Consider the following 19,587-nt stretch of genomic DNA (forward strand, 5'->3'; position numbering starts at 1 on the left):
GCTGAAGCACTGCCCTGCTTGTAATCTGTGGCTTTAATGGAACAATAGGTCAGCACTCAACAAGCTGGGCTGTGCCAGTTAACAGGCTACACACACACACACACACACACACACACACACACACACTTTACATCGAACCCCAGACCCTTCAAGGCTTGGCATCCTGAGGTCTTAGGCAATAGAAGATGGTGTGTGTGTGTGTGTGTGTGTGTGTGTGTGTGTGTGTACACAATATGATCACTGCATGGAACAGCATAGCCCGGCTGCTGAACTCCGACAGCTTGTGGGAAGAGGGCTTTGATGGATTTGGGAATGTCTTTATTCTGCAAGGCTGAGGATGAGCCATAAAACCTTCCACCTTGCAGATTGCTACAGGAATTATCCCTCTCCTTAAAAAAAAAGTTGCAGTCATTTCTTTATTGGTAATGTTCTTAAATGCATTAAAAAAAAGCTCTTGCGAGGAAGCTTCCCATTGCAGTGAGCAGCACTCGGCAGCACCTCATGGTATGGGGGATCTTTTCTGATTTTATGCTTTACATTTTCTATGAAAAGCCCAAGCAGCATTTACCTATGCCAGAGATCCTTGAGAGTCACAGCCAGTCAGAGTAGATCAGTCTTCTCCAACCTGCTACCTTCCAGTTGTCTTGGACTACAGCTGGCATCTTACCTGATGGTTGACCACAGTGGGAGGGTCTGATGTGAGTTGTAGCCCAACAATAAAAATCTGCAGGGTGCATGGAGTAGATAGACCAAAGGCAGCTTCCTAGGTCTAGTAGCCATTGATAGACTGCCTCCATGCAGTTGTCTGCTCTATTTGAAATCTGGTGGCCAATGTCACGCCTTTTGGCACCTCCTTCCTCCAATTTGAAAGCTCCCAGATATGCAGTGCGCACACAGATACAGTTCATGCACAACCCTCTCAAAGCATGCTCTGATTTACTGAAATGGCATTCTAAAATGACCACCATAACCTGTGGGAGGGGGGTGCGGAGATAACATTAGGCTTCCATGCAGAGGGATAAGCACACATTCTCAAACACTGTAAAGCTCATTGCAAATGTAAAGCTCTGCATCGATGCTTAGTAGTGGCTCCTGAGCCCAATTTCACCAAAGTGCTAGAATGCAGCAACATTGTCTGCTCTTAGCTCGTTTTGTTTTGGTTTTGGTCCAGTTCTCTAGGTGAGTCAGATCAAAAAGATGCTCTCAAATAAGCCATCTCGTCTGTGTTGGCTGAGCAGCCTGGGGCAGGGATTGGGGAAGTGAGAATCAGGAAGGCAGTCTGTAAGGTTCTGTAGAGATGACACATTCTGGAATAAAATACAGTCCCCTAAAATATTAGACATCTGTCAGCCCTACCTTCATCCATTAAAGGCTCTGTATCCCATTTAACAAGACCTTTGGGTGGTTGGTGCTTTCAGCCCATTAAATGTCGTCCTGTCCTGTAAAATTCTCCAGATGGAGCACCATTGAAATGATCCTAGTAGAAGTGAGACCAGTCAACATGCATGGATTTCAGTAGCTGGCTAGCATGTTGATAGGTGTGGGCTATCAGTTGGGACAGGGAAGGGAAATGTGCTTCAAAACAACAATGCCTGCCTGCTAATATCAGCTGCTGCTTTGCATGATGCAAAACCATCCAATTACAGAGTGGTTGAGGCAGCATTGCTGCATAGTGATGTAGCAAAAAGTATACCAGGCTGGCAGAAGTAGAGAACTGCACAGTCCTCTGTGCAAACTTAAGTCCTGCTAATTCCATTTGCATGCAGTGATTAGCCAAAGCATGGCTAAGCATGTATGAGTTAGCAGGCAGGTATTCACAGCAAAAAATAATCACTTCTTTGCTCTTCCCCTGGCCAGCCTGCTGCTGTGCTGTCTGGATCTAAGCTGTGTGTTGAGCTAGCTTTATGTCTGAACCTGGCCTTGTGATTTCTCACCCCTGGACATGCTACAAGAGGTAACCTAAGGCCACATATACACTATAAAGCAGTGCCATTCCCCTTTAAGCAGACATTGCCCAAAAGAATAATGGGAATCTGTTGTAGTGTGTTAAAATGCTGAGAGTTGTTAGGAAGAAGAAGAAGAAGAGTTTGGATTTGATATCCCGCCTTTCACTCCCCTTCAGGAGTCTCAAAGCGGCTAACATTCTCCTTTCCCTTCCTCCCCCACAACAAACACTCTGTGAGGTGAGTGGGGCTGAGAGACTTCAGAGAAGTGTGACTAGCCCAAGGTCACCCAGCGGCTGCATGTGGAGGAGCGGAGACTTGAACCCGGTTCCCCAGATTACAAGACTACCGCTCCTAACCACTACACCATACTGGCTCTCATACTGGAGACCACTGTTTCTCTCACAGAGCTCTGTGAGGGGAATAGGAATCTCCTAAAGCAGGCAATAAGCAAACTTGGCCCTCCAGATGTTTTGGGACTACAACTCCCATCATCCCTGACCACTGGTCTTGTTAGCTAGGGATGGTGGGAGTTGTAGTCCCAAAACATCTGGAGGGCCGAGTTTGCTTATGCCCGTCCTAAAGACTCCCCACACCCTTAAAACAATGGCAGTTCCCAGGACTCTTTGGGGAAAGCCATGACTGTTACAGTGGCACCATAGTGCTTTAAATATACTATGTAGGTAATGCCCAAGAACAAACATTTTTTGTAGCTTGTGGTTTATACCTAACCATGCTTTGGCTTAGTGTTATGGGGAGCCGGGCTACTATGTTCAGTGGGGCTTATTTCATAGCAAGTGTCCTTTATATAGCAGTTCAAACAATTTGCATTATATATGTGCCAGATATAGACTATTTTACTCTTCCCTGCTTCCCCCCACCCTACATCTTGTGGCCCTACAATACTCACCCCTTTAATCAGTGTTTAGCTGTGGTGAATCCTGTTTTGATTTTAAATATCTTGATGAGTCTAGAACCTGATGGGACTGCTGGGGTTTTTACAAGTTTCATACTAGCAGGGGAAACTTAAATTTGGGGAAACGGGGTGGGAGAGCAAGGAGAGCATTTGCAAATTCTCTTTTGTCCAAGTTGTTATTTTCTGTTCTGTCAGTGGTGACAGGTGAGGTGGCTTTGCTAATTGAAGTGATAAAAGAAGTTGGGATGAGCCATGCAAGGAAATAATTATGAAACGCTGGCAGCACACTGAGATACCCTTAACTTGCATGCTGATGGCTCTGACACTCTCCACTGCCACTGCCGCCTCCCCGTGTCCCTGTGTAAAGGCAACAGTTCCCCACATCAGAACGTAAGGGGCTTGCTGGATCAGGCCAAAGGCCCATTTAGTCCTGCATCCTGTTTTCACAGTGGCAACCCAGATGCCTTTAGGAAGCCCACAAGCTGGGAGTGTGTGCAACAGCACTCTTTCCATTTGTAGTTCCTTACAACCGGTATTCAGAGCCACACAGCTTCCAGCAGTAGATCTCAGGTGGAGACTGGGCAGCCATCTGTTGGCGGTGCTCTAAATCTGGATTTCCTGCATTTGTGCTAGATGACCTACAAGTTCTCCTTCAGCTCATTGAAACGAGAGCTGTAAGGCAGGATGGATTTCAACGGTGGAAATACCTATCGATTGTGTCCTTTGTGTGCTTTCTCTGATGTTTTCTGTGTCCTCTTAAGATTTGTTTTGTGTCTCTCTTTCTGGCGAAAATATGCTGTCCTTCACCCCAATGTTTCTTTTTGTCTCTATCCCACAGCTGGCTGTACTTTTGAAGAAGACGGGGACTTAAACCAGTGTGAGTATAGCCAAGGTGTTGAGGATGACTTTGATTGGCAGCTGACCCGGAGCTACCTCATGCCCCACCTGACATCTGATCTTCCTCATGGTGAGTTGGAACAAGAAAGAGTCTTGTGGCATTTTGTAGACTAAGAAATGCATTTGGCACCAGCTTTCATGAACCATAGTCCATTTGTTCAGTTGACCAACTAAATGTGTATGTGTCAACAACAACAACAACAACAACAACATTACTTATACCCTGCCTATCTGACTGGGTCGCCCCAGCTACTCTGGGAGGCTTTCAACAGAAAATAAAACAAATAATGAAATGTATATACACATACACACCTGAATACCAAGGGAAGAGGAGGGAAAGTATTATTTTACAAAGTGAGGTCAAGGGATTCTCCAATAAGTATGAATAGGTCTATAACAGCAAACAAACACATAGGAAGATGCCTTTTTCTGAGTCAGACTATGTTGGCAGTTGTTTTCCAAAATATCTGAAGGGCACCGGGGTGGGGAAGACTGAATCATAACCTGGTTAGAAGGAAAAGGTCTTATGCTCTATTCTAATATACATATATAGTTTTTGACAAGCATCTGGAGCAATTTGCTGCTGCATTAAAGTTTGCAGATGATGTAAAGCTATGAGAGATTGGTGATGAATAATGAAGAGGACTTGGCAGTCATGTGCAAAGCTCCATGGATTGCATGGTAAGCTTAGATAGTTCCAACAATACATGCATTAAGGTTTGAAAAACACCAAGGTCATACATCTAGGAATTACAATGCAGGTAATTTCTGAGGTTGGATGGAAACCGTGTCTTAAAAAGCAGAGCTGCTCTGGAAGCGACTTAATGGTCATCAGGATTTGACCTTTACACAGTTGGGTATTTTAACATCACACCAAGCAATTATTCTCCCCAGCTAGCAATTAGTTTCTTCTCTACATGAAATGCCTTGTTCTATTCCATAATGGCTGTATGGCTGTATTCCATAATGGCTGTATTTGGAGAATAACCTTTGTAGTATTCTGCATAAGGAGCAAAGGATGTTGTCATATATTGTGGCTGGGTCAGATTATTTGTCCATCTAGCCTAACGTGGTCTACTTTTCTTGTCTACATTTTAAGAAGTTCTACAGGGACTTAGACAGAAGTGGGATCTTTAAGTGAATCTGTTCAGCCAGACTTAAGAGATGGACAGGCTTATTTTTGGAGGTGATGCTCTTTTGGTCCTGACCATTAATTGCAGCATGGACATCTGTAGCTAGTTTTTCAAATGATTTGCAAGGCATATCTCTATTGAAATTGTACAGTAAAATATGGGAAATGGTCTTCACAGAGAATCTAATCCAACAACCTCACATGAGTAAAGGCCAAAAGAAGAAATATGTATTCACAGCAGACTTAATGCAGCACATAGGTAGACTATGGAACTCACTCCCACAAGAGGCAGTGAACACCACCACCTAGATGTCTTTAAGAGAGGATTAGGCAAATTCATGGAGGTGAGGGCTATTGACGGTGAGTAGCCATGATGGTTATGATCTGCCTCCATAGCTAGAGGTAGTAATGATTCAGAAAACCAGTTGCTGGAAACCATAGGAGGGGAGAATGTGCTATTGTGCCCAAGTCCTGTTTGCAGGTTTCCCATGTGTATCTGGTTGGCCAGTGTGAGAATGGGATGCTGGACTGGATCGGTCGTAGGGCTGATCTAGCAGGCTCTCCTTATGTTCTCAGGTTCTTACAACTGATGAAGTTTCGTAATGTATACAGACAAAACAGAAAATTCAAAACCCGTGCTGAAAGTCTTGGAGAACTTATGGATTGTGTAATACTGTGTTAAATTTGAATAGTATGTGTGAACTTAACTCTTTTCTCTAATATTGAATAATTACTTGTGTCTCAGTGAGAAACAATCTGCAGTTTATTGTTGCAATGGTTTGTCTTCATTGTTATTTTATTTTCTGACCCTGGCACTGTTGCTTGAATGTTGCTTATTTATTAATTAATAGTCTTTATATGCTGCTTTCATCCCTAACTCCACCCACTTGAATTGGGCCTGAAAGCATACCTGACAGCCCAGAACAGCTGACATAAGCCAGACTGAGTTTCTTGCATTGAGTCGAGGGTTGGACTGGATGACCTATAAGGCACTTTCCTACTCTAAAATTCTGTGCTTCTTATGTGTGTGTTCCCATCTCCCAAGATCTATAAGGAGATGGTGAGCTGCTTTCTGCATCGATTTATCTTCGGGAGTGGTCCCATGTAGAGAGTGTGCTAGCCATCAGTCTTGAGGGTTAACGAAAGCATATATCAGCATAGTGGAATAGCACGCTAAATAACACAACGGAAATGTTGAGTACACTGTGCTCACTGCCATTGTCATGTGGATTTGGCACTCACGAGCTATTGTGGGGGAAAGCAAAATGACAGTCCAAAGTAAGCAAATGAGTAATTTTCAGCAAAGGGGCTCCAGTCATTGTGCGATGGATGGTTTCCATAGCTGTAAATCCAGCAGCCTTATACTTTCTCCATTATTTTCACGAGATAAGACATCTGACCCAAGAAATGGAACCAAGGACAGCCGAGGATGATAAATTGCATCTCCAGTGATATACCTTTATCACTATAGAAGGCTTTTAACCTGCCTTTTATCTGGGGGGTTCAGACCATGCTAAATGTGCCATTTACAGAAACTTCTGTTCATCCATAGCTGCTAAGTGCCTGTCTAGATACAAAGGTTTTGCTTTCACCAAAGAAGCGGTATTAGGCAATACATAAATGACAACAAGTGGGTGATGTCACCAATCTGCATTTTACGGAAAGTCCGCATTGCAGAATTTTCTTGCTTCTGATTAGCCATGGGTGGCTTCCCTCCCAAGATTAATTTGGAATTGGCTCGGCCATTAAGAGCATCACTGGAAAACTCTTGCATGGGGGTAGGACACACACACACACACACACACACACACACACACACACACACACCTTTTCTACCATTCTCTAAATGGACTTGCAGTGTTGGCATCCAAGTTGGCATTGTTGGGCAACTGCTGAGGCCTATACCCCTGCAGGGAGCCCAGTGCCAGCCTTCCGGCTCTGCTGCTGCAACCCTTCAGGGTTGCAGCCTGTGAACCTGCCCCTATCCAAGTGAGTGAGCAGCAACAGGGGCAAATAGAAGGAAGAGCAGCAGCCGCCTCTGCTCATCTTGGCCTTTCCTTTTGGATGGTGTCTTGTCCTTTGCCTCAGGGTCACTGTGTTGGCCCATGGAGGACTCTTGATTCAGATGATGCCTCGGTCACCCCAGTCACCCCAGCACCTTCTACACTGCTTTGGCCTAAGGTTGTGACTTTACTGTCTGTTTGAAGAGGACTTTCCTGTGGGCTTTTAAATTGCCTACAAGTCCTTTAAAAATGGACTGCAGCTCTGCCAGAGGGGTTCTGTGTTTGGGTCCTGCTTGTTGGCATCTAATTGCCCCCTGTGAGAATAGGATGCTGCACCAGAGAGGCCATTGGCTTCTTATGTCCCTTTCCTCCCTATTTCAGCCAGCAGGGGTCACTGGGAGCTGTCCAAGGTGCTGATTTGCCTTGTCTTGCCTCTGACCCAGAAGAAGCTCTGGTAATGATTACTGCTTCCCATGATGGCGAAAGCCCAAGTCCAATAAAATAGGTGGCAGTGTGGCTAGGGTGCAGAGAGGCAGAGTAAGTGAATGGGTATCAGCTGCAGTGATGAGGAGGCGGTGAGGCTATTCAGAGAGGCCTCCTCCAGGCAATCTTGCTCAACTCCCCTTCAAAGCATAACGCTGGCATTGGCAAGGCTGCTTGAACGTTACTTTATTTAATAACAGCCTTGATATGCCACTCAGTATCACTGTTCTCTGGGCAGCTTACATTAAAACAGAAATCTTCAGAAAACAACCAAAAGAGAATATTAATTGCTGGATTAAAGTAAGAACCAGCCTAGTATTTATTTATTTTTTAGTGACAGTGTAAAAATCATAGAAAAAGCACCCAGCATCAGTAAAAATATACAGTCCATCTAACATTCAGTGAATTGAGAAGTTCTTACTTTAAAGGTCTGTGAGACTTATAGCAGATCTTAACCTGTTGCAGAAACAAAGAAGGTGATAAGCGAGTCTCTCCAGAGAGGGCATTCTATAACAGAGGTCCCATCTGAGCCATACATTTAAAGTTACATACCATTTCAAACCGTCATGGCAGAATTTTGGGAGCTGTAGTCCAGCAACATCATTATATTCCCATGATATTCTTGGGAGGAAGCTGGTAAAACATGGGTTGAACAAGCTAACTGTTAGGTGGGTTTGTAGATGATTGACTGACCAAACCCAAAGAGTACTCATTAATGGTTCCTCATCATCCCAGAAAAAAGTGACAAGTGGGTGCTTCAGGGTTCTGTCCTGGGCCTGTTTTTGTTTAACATATTTATGAATGACTTGGAGGAAAGAATTGACGGGATGCTAATCAAATTTGCAGATAACACCAAACACCAAACTGGGAGGGTAGCTAATGCTGCAGAAGACAGAATCAGAATTTAAAATGACCTTAACAGATTGGAGAACTAGGCACAAGCTAACAAAATGAATTTCAGTAGGGACAAATGTAAGGTTCTGCACTTAGGCATGAAGAAGCAGATGCACAAATATAGGATGGGGGACACTGGGCTTACTAGCAGTACACGTGAAGAGGATCTAGCGGTCTTGGTGGACCACAAGCTTAACATGAGTTAACAGTGTGTTGCAGCAGCAGCAGAAAAAAAGCAATGCTATTCTAGGCTTCATCAACAGAAGTATAGTGTCCAGATCAAGGGAAGTAATAGTACCATTCTATTCTGCCTTAGCCAGACCACACTTGGAATACTGTGTCCCGCTCTGAGCACCACAATTTAAGAAGGCTGTTGACAAGCTGGAAGGTGCGCAGAGGAGGGCAACCAAGTTGATCAAGGGTCTGGAAACTAAGTCTTATGAGGAACACTTGAAGGAGCTGGGTATGTTTTGCCCCTGGAAAAGAGGAGACTGAGAGGAGATCTGATAGCCATCTTCAGATATCTTAAGGGCCGTCACATGGAGGAGGGAGCATGCTTGTTTTCTCCTGCTCTGGAGGGTAGGACTCAGACCAATGGCTTTAAGTTGCAAGAAAGGAGATTCCGACTAAACTTTCTGACAGTAAGAGCTATTCGGCACTGGAACAGACTCCCACAAGAGCTGGTCCTTGGAGGTTTTTAAGCAGAGGTTGGATGGTCATCTATCATGGATGCTTTAGCACGAATTCCTTCATTGTAAGGGGTTGGACTAGATAACCAACTCTTAAGATTCTATGATTACCCTCCCAGAGCTACAATTTTTGGAGCAGATTAATAATTATCCCCTCTTCCCAGGCAATTCTAGGAATTGTAGCTTTGTAGCTGATGGGAGCTGTAGTCCAGCAACATCATTCAAATAAAGATATTCTAAGAGACAAGGCAGTGTCCTCCCCACCACAAAACACACCAAATCCCTTGCAGTGAAAAGGATGCTTGATTTGTAATGCATCCAAGCATTACCAGTGGGGCAGATTTCACATTCAAAGCTGGGTAATTACCAACCTTGGGCAACGTAAGTGCTTGAAAATGTTGAGATGAACTGGTTACAACACCTGCTTCCTAGCTCAGCACAGCAGCAGAGCAGTGCTTTCTCTGCTTCTTCCTGAGGCTGCCCACCTGACGCTTCTGCAAGTCAGCTGACTTGTGCTACATCAAAGGATGCGTTGGCAAAGCAGCTGCCCATGTGGCTGTGTCTACTCGAGAACAGGGGAACAGGAAGCAACTCCCCAAGCATTCAATAGGTTCAGAATCATTCGTTTCTAGTCATTGGACTATTACAAAACAGAATTTATGAAAATGTAAGGCAATATAGCAGATACAGACATTAGCCTGGACAGAAACGACAACACAAGCAAATTTAGAATGCTTAGTTTCCTTGGCAGATTGTAACTTGCCCCTTAAAAAAAAAAGGAGATTATTACCCGTAACAAATATGAAAATGATTAAAATGAAATAAAATATGTTATGCAAGTTAAAAAATAAATTATGTAAAACCAGAATAAACTTAAAATCCGGATGCTTCCTGGCAAAACACAGCATTTTATCATTGAGCATTAAATATGAATTCATATCTATTATCCAGCTGGGTCCCAAATGAATATAAAATGAACCTCAATACACATGTGAGATTGCAGACATTCAGAAGTGTCATGTCAGAGGCCCAGTGATAATCTAACTTCACTTGTGAACGCCTCCTCAGAAACTCCACGTCTAGGTTTCTGTCTAGGCTGGGACTTTGCCTTTGAAACAATGGTTTTTGCTGGCTCTGGGTATCAGTTTGTTCTCTGCCCTTGAGCTCTCCTTCCTAGTTTCAACTCTCAGCTCTGACTCCTGTCTGTTTGCTGTGTACCACTCAGTGATTTCTCAGCAAGCCACCACAGGACTCCAAAGTACAGAACCCGTGGCCTTATTTTTTCAAATAAGGTCAACTTTCCATTTTGGTCCATGAAATCAAAATATACACAGAGCACAAACTTGTTGTAAAATAGCTGTTTATCCCCATCTGAATTGTTGACAAGATAATTGTTTTTGGTTCTTTTCTCTCTCCCCCCCCCCCCGAGTTTTAAAGTAATTATGGAGCACCACAGGAATTTGAATTTCACATGCAAAAAATGGCCAATCTTTCTTAAAAAGATGCTGGCAGGATCTAAATATTGGCTTCTCAATGATATCTAGCACTGCTTATAATGCAAAGCGTGAGTGTCTTGAGATAGTGCCAACTGGAATCATTGCCACAAAATACCTTAAACATATTTTCTCTGTGTTAGCGTCTTAATAACTCTGTAAGCTGGTGGAAAGGGCACTTTGGCTCGAAAACCAGTAAATAAATACTCCTCCGCCTAATAATTTTAAAAGACAGGTCTGGATTGAAATGACTACAGATTTTGGCTTAAAGTGGAATTCTAGACAAAAGGCCACACAACCTAGTTTTGTTAATGTGCTTAGAAATTGAAAAGAGAATGGGAATTCTATCGTTAGCCCATTTCTGGCTCTGAGCTGGAGCCCATAGAAGTAAATATTCTGTCTAGGTGTAACAAGCTTCTGGTTCAGCACCAAATAGTCAGGACCACGGAGAGCTCCTTCCAAAGCAAGCTTCAGATTGTTTTATTGATTTTATTGCCTTATCTTTTTGGAAACCACGGATTCCAATTGGAGAAATCGAAGCTAGAAACAGAACTGTTAGAACCTAAGACTAAGGTACTTTCAAGAATGTATAACTTGCTGTTGAAATGGAACACACAAGACGAAATGGTTAAATCAGTTATGATAAAGTGGGCACAGGATATTGGGCATAACATTATGTTTGAGGACTGGGAAAAGTTGTGGACCACTGGGCTGAACTTCACTGCATGTAATGCTCTGAAGGAAAATGTAATGAAAATGATATATAGATGGTACATGACCCCAGTTAAACTTGCCAAAATATACCATTTGTCTGATAATAAATGTTGGAAATGTAAAGAAGGTGAAGGAACATTCTTTCACCTCTGGTGGACTTGCCCTAAAGTGAAGGCCTTCTGGGAAATGATATATAATGAGTTGAAAAAGGTATTTAACCTTTACCAAGAAACCAGAGGCCTTTCTTCTGGGCATGGTCGGTCAGAAGGTGTTAAAGAAGGACCGAACATTTTTTATGTATGCAACAACGGCAGCAAGGATACTCATCGCTAAGAACTGGAAAACCCAAGATCTACCCACACTGGAAGAGTGGCAGATGCAGCTGATGGACTACACGCAACTGGCCGAGATGACTGGCAGAATCCGAGACCTGGGAGAAGAGAGGGTTGAAGAAGACTGGAAGAAATTTAAGACTTATCTACAAAAATATTGTGATTTGGCTGAATGTTAAGAAGGATGCTAGATCATAAATAATTGCCCACCACTAAATTAGATCTGAATTTGACGATAAGTGAGACTAAGGAAAATATAAACCTTTTGGAGAAATGTTAGATGTATTTAAATGAGTGGACATAAGATTGTAAACAAGATGATAATTTACATGGAAAAATTTTTTAACGATGTAAGTGGGAGTGGGAGACGTGAGGGAGTCCAAAGAAGTGAAGAAATTATGTTATATAAGTAAAGTTGTTTATTATCTATGCATTTGTATTTAAAAAATCTCAATAAACATTTATATAAAAAAAATCTTTTTGGAAACCACTTTGAGGTTCATATATATATATATATATATATATATATATATATATATATATATATATATAATATCAAGTAGTGTATAATTTTTACTAAACAAACAAACAAACAAGCAAACAAACAGCTCCCTGACCAGAAATATCACCAGTCTGAAACGTCAGAAATCTGTTGTTAGTCAGCATGGATGATATTCAGCTGCACTGACCAATGCTTTGATTCAGTATAGAGCAGCTTTCTATGCTTCTACCTTAAGATTAATTGCCTGTGGATGTTTACACAAATAACTCTGGCACACCTGGACTTCACCTGTGCTTTTTGTATCCTGTACAAAGACAATGAAATAAAGATTTTGGGAAAGCAACCAGATGCCCATTGTAGCCAATGCACATTTTGTGTTCCATTTTGGAGACCTTTTCAAATAAAGCTGATCCAAGACCGCATGGGCGAAACCTCCTTCCATCTCTTCCTTCTGTGAGTGTTTTTGGCTTGCCATAATATCCCTCTCCTTATGACTCTCCCCTCCTTGGTGGTCTTGCTCAGCTGCAATGTCTGCATTTTAGGAGCATTCCATTCCAGGCCATGGAAGTCACCGTCATTTCCCCTCTCAAACTTTGAGCACTGGGGAAGAAAACCAAAACACAAAACCTGGGGTGTTGTGTCATTGAAGATCCTTGGGGTTTTGTTAGCGCTTGGGCAAAATGCTCCATCAGTATCATGCAGGCAGCTTTTCCGTCGCTTGGAGAGACCATGGATTTCTGTGGTTTGCTTTTGGGGTTTATCCTCATTTCCCGCCTCTTGGTTTGTTTGCTGTGAGTGGACAAGGAAGGTTGGAGGCCACTTCTGTATCTTTATCAGTCCTCTCCAGTCTATCTCAGTCATTAGGTAGATGAATAATATTTCACATTGCTGTGGCCTCTCTCGGGAGCACTTTGCATCGGAGACTCGTGGTCTTAGATTAAAATGAGTTTTTATTGGATATCTGCCAATTCCAGAGAGCACTGAATTTATTTGAACAGAGATTGGCTGCTAGCCATCACTCCCACAGCTTCCTTTCACATATTGTTTTATTTTTTCACAGGGTAGGGTGTGAGGGGGAGAAGGAGGTTCTGTTCAGTTTGTTTCCTTCTCTCTCTCCACTTCATAAAGATAATTTCTCTTTCTGACTTTAACTCTTGCTCACTCAGTCTCCCCTCCTGACTTTAAAGGGGTGATTTATAAGAGGCTACATTTTCATACACAGAACATAAAGCAGGCCTTTGTAGAGAAAGAAACCCCTCAGCCCTCAACCCATGTGTGTTGTAAGCCAAAAGTTCTTACAGGAAACAGAGAAGTGAAGGGAAAAGTAAGCAGACCGGTTCAGGTCTGATGTAAATGAGATGTTGGACATGTGTGAAGCACATTCCAATACTTCCACAATGCCAATAATGCCAATTAAAGAGCTCCCAATCCATGGGCTGGCTTTGGGATTTTTGGCATGAGCACAATGTAGCCTGGATGGCAGCTAGGATGGCATGCTAAAGATGCACGTAAAGAGGATGAGAAGTATGGTGCCAGCCCCCTGGCAGCCCCCTAGTAAGCTTACCAAGTGGTGGTAGGGAGCTATTTTATTTTATCTGTTTTATTGTCTGGCAGGCACACTCTGAACCACATCTTAAACTCCTGTAAGAACACAGGAAGCTACTGCATACTGAGCCATCTCAGTATCCCTGAGGCTGACCACCAGCAGCTTCCTTAGATGATGATGATGATGATAATAATAATAATTTATTTATACCCCACCCATCTGGCTGGGTTTCCCTAGCCACTCTGGGCAGCTTCCAACAAAATATTAAAATGCAGTAGTCCATCAAACATTAAAAACGTCCTTAAACAGGGCTGCCTTCAGATGTCTTCTAAAAGTCTGGTAGTTGTTGTTCTCTTTGACATCTGATGGGAGGGCGTTCCACAGGGTGGGTGTCACTATTGAGAAGGCCCTCTGCCTGGTTCCCTGTAACTTGGCTTCACGCAGTGAGGGAACCGCCAGAAGGCCCTCGGCGCTGGACCTCTATGTCCAGGCAGAACGATGGGGGTGGAGACGCTCCTTCACGTTACTGGACCGAGGCCATTTTAGGGATTTAAAGGTCAGCACCAACACTTCGAATTGTGCTCAGAAATGTACTGGGAGCCAATGTAGGTCTTTCAAGACCGGTGTTATGTGGTCTGGATTAGTTGTAGTTTCCGGGTCACCTTTCAGGCGGCACCACATGGGGGAGGACAGATGAGGGCAGGAATTTATGCCCAAATGGTGCAGCAGCACTTTTTAAAGTGCTGGCTCAAGTTGTGGTGGAGAGTGCATCATTTGGGCTCTGGTTCAGACAGTAAAATCTATTGAGCTGTCACTGACCAGGACCCCTATATCTAGAAACTTGAGAGTGGAAATTCAAGGAAGTCCTATTATTCCTCATTACTGCTCCACTCTCCCTTGGTAGTCCAGGGATGGGAAACCTAAAGGTGATGCTGTTCTACAGTTCCCATCATCCAACATCCCAGAGGTCCACGTGTTTCCCTGTCCCTACTTTTGGCATTTGATTGTGGCCTCTGTTGGGTACAGTGTACTGGATCCAGGCATTACGAAAGCACATCACTAGTAGCTGGTAGTGAATCCAAATGTGCTTTGAGCAACTTAGAAATCACAGAGTAATTATTTCTATTTAATGCCACCTCACATAAGGTTGTTTCTTGGATCGCTTCAACATATCTTGATAGCAAGAATGAGATTGAATGTTGAGAAGAGAAGAAGAAGAAGAAGAAGAAGAAGAAGAAGAAGAAGAAGAAGAAGAAGAAGAAGAGTAGTAGTAGTAGTAGTAGTAGTAGTTTGGATTTGATATCCTGCTTTATCACTACCCTAAGGAGTCTCAAAGTGGCTAGCAATCTCCTTTCACCTCCTCCCCCACAACGAGGTGAGTGGGGCTGAGAGACTTCAAAGAAGTGTGATTAGCCCAAGGTCACCCAGCAGCTGCATGTGGAGGAGCGGAGACGTGAACCCGGTTCACCAGATTACGAGTCTACTGCTCTTAACCACTACACCACACTGGCTCTGACAACCCCCAAAACTGCAGTGCTTTCAGCAAGCTGTGCACATTCATCTGGGGGTTTCAACAGTGCCCACCCCCACCCCATCCTGCTGCAATTCTCATTCTTTAGTGTTGCAATATTTGTCATTTGGCACCACTTTGTTTAAAGGATCATTTCCACTGAACCTCTAAATTTAATCTCTAAATTCTGCAACTTGTCCACATTTAACCCTCTGTTGGGTGAGGAACGTCAATGCTGCAGACCTGGTTAGCAAATGGTCTACCTTTTATTGCCACGGCGGTGGAGCATCCATCTCCAAGCTCATTTTGCAAGGGCAAGACAATCTGGATTCAGGGCAGCATGTGGAATGAAAACAGCATTACTAGTGCTTGATGGATGGCTCGCAGGCTCCATGCTTTATGCTGCTTGACCCCTTTACATTATGAAGCAGAATCAATGACATGATTCCAGTGTTTCGAGAGAGAAATGTCAGAGCTTTATTGATTCAATACTTTTAATTTTCTGAAGTGACTCGAACCCGAGGGCCACATCTCTCTTCTTTAAAAAAACACCTAACAAAGATCGGTCCTCTCTATCTTCTTCAGTGGTTAGATGCAATTATAGCTTAGATGCCATCGCTCCCTGTAAACGAGAACTGGCGCAGTCAGTGCAGACAGAAATGGATCCAAAATGAGACTGCTGAGAAACAAGAGGGAGATATCAGAATGCTGGTAGAACCATCAACGTTTGCAGTAGTACGAATATAAATCCAGTATACCTACCCCTCAAAAAAACACAGCCCAATAAGGGCTGAACATGCTTTGTATGAAATATTGAATGTTAGTGGAAAAGATGAAATGGAAAACAGTTTTGGTGGAGCAGATGGAATGGAATATCCCAAAGGAGGGCATGGCTGGCTGAGGCCCTGAAGTGGAGTACTCACGTTAGAATGTGCAACATTTTGTTGCAGGTCTCACTTGCTTCGAAGACCTGATTGACCAGAGAGATCAGTGAACTGACAGCTTCTTTGAGTTCAAATAACAATATGAAATGTATGTGAGACAGGAAAGAGTGTGTGACTTTGAGACCCTGGGGAATTTATTATTATTATTATTATTGCTTGATATTTTCTGTGTGTTGACTGTGCCCTAGTAGTTTTGGGGGACCTGCCCTTTATGCTTAGCTGTGCTTTGAAGTCATGATAGTCAAGTGCCCACCCACCTGTTAAATTTGAGCCTCTGGGGTGGGGGATAGGTTTCTGACCCACCCATTGGTTCCCAGCCACTGAGGTAGGCAAATGGAGTTTGGCAAAGAAAGACCAGACATCACAGTTTGCTTAAGTAGAAACCCTTGAATGAACAGGGTCATCTTACTAGTTGCTACTGAGCCCTGGATCTCATAGGATCAAAATGTTATCCAGCTTTTTGCAATGACATTATTGTAGTGTACTGGATATAGAATGAGCAAATCTTTCTCTCTCCCCCCTAATCCATGTCACCTTCTCATTCCCGCTCTCCATATAATCTCATTTCATTCAGTTTCCACATTAATCTGTGAATTTAGAGCCCCCTAAAAATTCATTTCAAAATACATACATTTTCTCTCAAAAGCAAACTAGTATTTTCTGAGAAGTATAAACTGCTTAGAGCTGTGTCTCAACAGCTAGAGACAGAGGGAGGCCAGTAGTTAGCAAAATTCTTATCTGCACATGAATCTGGAAGGTGTAGATGAGGTCATTTGGAACAGAAATTCTTGATGGTCAAATTCCTCAATCATTCTAAAATCCTTGGGGCTGTGAATGCATGGAAGACTTTGAAGGAGTTTCCCACTAACCCATATTTTCTTTACAGTATTGTAAAATGTTTCTTAAGCACAGCTCTGTAGAGTCTGCAGGAGCTTCCTTGTATCTTTGCTCATCCATCTGTGAATTTTATTCTTCAGTTGGCAGCTGCAAGACTAGATTCCTAGATAGATAAATGGCCACAGGGGGGAAAAATGACTTGTCTCTGGAGAGAAAGGCATTAGCTAATTGAGTGACAAGGTGCAGGTGCTGGGTTGTAGGGGGCCAGGCAAAGTTCCTCCCAAGGGCAGAGGGAGGGAGAGAATGAAAGAATGAAAGAGACAGAGAGAGAAAGAGAGATATCTGAACATGGGGAACGCCATGTTGTACAACCCACCCATTGGGGCATTCTATTCTCTGTGGGGCCTTCTACCACGATGCAATTATTTTCTCCCCCTCAACATCATAACAGAATTCTGATGCCACTGGAGAGGCTCAGTTTTCTCAAATTATATGTTTGCATGTGTTTTTAGTGACCAATAGTTAAATCTAGAAACTCATATGATGGAACTTTAAGTTTAGGGAAATAACCGACTGAGGTTACAGTCATACTATACATTTTAAACACCATTACACCACTTTAAACAGTTGTGGCTACCCCTAAAGAAACGTGGGAGCTGCAGTTTTGTTAAGGAGACCTCTGCTCTCGTCATAGGGATATAGAGCTCTGAAAGACCACTTCTTGCCCTACAGATCCACTCGGGTGCTGAGATGGGCAGAGGGGCCCCTTTTGGTAGTTTCTCCACCCTCAGAGACATTTAGGGGTGGCCTGTGAGAGGGCAAATACATACGTACGTACATACATCTCTATGGGGGAGGCTGGGTTAAAGGATTATCTGATATCTTGGCAGGCCACACTGTTTTGAGTTTTCTCATAAATCAGAGCTGTAGAATGACTTCATCATCTGTGATTGGCTGCTACAAGCCTGCAAGTGGTGGTTGACAAGAGATTGGCCTATGCCCAAGAGTAATTTGTTCTTCCTTCTTGTATGGAACATTTTTGTGTATTAAAGGCGGGGCTGAGAGGGTTGTTTTCTTTTTTTTTAATGAAAGCTTTTCTTCGTTTTTCCTTTGCCAAAGTGAGAACATCCTCTTAAGATGTTGTGAAAATATCATGTTGTGCCTTTGGACAAACATCATCGTCATTGACTGACTTCCACCCCCCCCCCCCCAGCACTGTGTATTTGTTTCTACTCCAGTAGCTCTTCCCTGGCTTGCCACAAGGAGCAGCACCACCAGGATCATTTATGCATCTGCCAAGCACTAGTTTTCATTTGGACTATGGTCCTTGCAACTACAGGCTAGGAGTTGGTTGTTGCCTAAGAAACTGCAGGTTGTGCTAACCACAGTTTAGCTGTGCTTTTTTATTTGTTCTGCGCTATACAAGCAAACCATGGTTTGCCTCTTTTCCTTATCTTTGCTCAGAATTTCCACGGGATGCTGTACCCAAACAGGCAGAGCAACAAAGGGCATTTGCTTCTTGAGGTGAAGAATAAGATAGTCATCATCCCATTCCACATACAGATGCCTTCCAGGTTGGCATTTGAACTTTGCTTCAAAAGTGGTGGTGGGACCATATGCTGCTCATCCGGGGGCGCCAGGCTACAGTAGGGGGTTCAGGGCCAGTGACACAAAACATGGGGCTCTGCCATCCAGCACCTTGGTGCCACTTTACCCTTTGACCTGAGACAGTAACCTCATGGATATTAGAGGAAGATGGATCCACCCCCCCGAAGCCTCCCCCCCTTGCTTAAGTATGTCATATGTCAGGAGTGCTCTGATGGTGTTTCCTGCTTGGCAGGGGGTTGGACTCGATGGCCTTTGTGGTCTCTTCCAACTCTATGATTCTATGATTCCATGATTCTAAGTATTCCTACTGTAGCACCTTTTGCTTTCCTGAACTTTGCAAAATTATTGTAGGGTAAATTGCTTGCCTCCTAATTATTGCACATTTATTTGCAGCAGAATGTTGAAGCATGCAAACACCAACTTATTCTCATCTTAAGCTGTATTATTATTATTATTATTATTATTATTATTATTATTATTATTCAATTGCTGGGAAATATTACATCCAGATCACAGCTGTGCATTCTGGTATATTAAAAGCTAAAGAATGCTGAACTTCATTCCATCCTTTGTGAACTGTTATATATAAGCTTTTTAGAAATCTGCATCTTCCCAACAAAACCTCCCTGACTCTGGTGTCAGTAAATCTCCTTACTAGGCTTTTGGCTTGCATACGCGCCATACATTCATGGGTGGCATTGGGGGAGGCAAGCAAAAGGAGCTCACCCCCACCATTGCTGGACTCCTTGTTAACTGTAATGGTTCTAGGGGTTGCTTGTGCGTAAGTTGCCGCCACTCCTGGCTAGGTTACCTGGTTGAACCCTTTCTGTCTGGACAGCCCTTCACTTCGTGGCTGTTTCAGTCGCTGGCAGAATCCGTCAGTGGGCGTTTCTTGAACTTCTTCCAGCAAAGAAGTTCTTTGACGCCAAGTCTCCTCCTACTCTCCCCGCGCGGAAGTCTTCTGCGCAGGGAGGGTGTGGGCAGCGGAGCACCCGTGCTCTCTCCGCTGGTCTCCGGTGAAGAGTCCTGGAGCCTCCTCTCTGATTCCCCCATCTGCCCCCCTTCTCCACTGGTGTTACGCTGTTTTCCTTCCCCAGCAGATGGGCTGCCTCTCTCCCTACTGGGACCCTCTCCGGCATCACTC

At 43.5% G+C, this 19,587-nt stretch overlaps 1 protein-coding gene across 10 annotated transcripts in view; it reads left to right on the plus strand.

The window, feature by feature from the left end:
• PTPRU (protein tyrosine phosphatase receptor type U) overlaps window positions 1-19,587 on the plus strand; it is a 373,235-nt gene that overhangs the window by 147,275 nt on the left and 206,373 nt on the right. For all 10 annotated transcript variants that reach the window (XM_081920500.1, XM_081920501.1, XM_081920496.1 and 7 more), the window contains exon 2: window positions 3,698-3,826. In XM_081920500.1, coding sequence (XP_081776626.1) covers window positions 3,698-3,826 — 129 coding nt within the window. The remainder of the gene's footprint in view (window positions 1-3,697; window positions 3,827-19,587) is intronic.

Source organism: Podarcis melisellensis (genome assembly GCF_964234715.1).
Source record: "Podarcis melisellensis genome assembly, chromosome: 8".
Lineage (NCBI taxonomy): Eukaryota > Metazoa > Chordata > Lepidosauria > Squamata > Lacertidae > Podarcis > Podarcis melisellensis.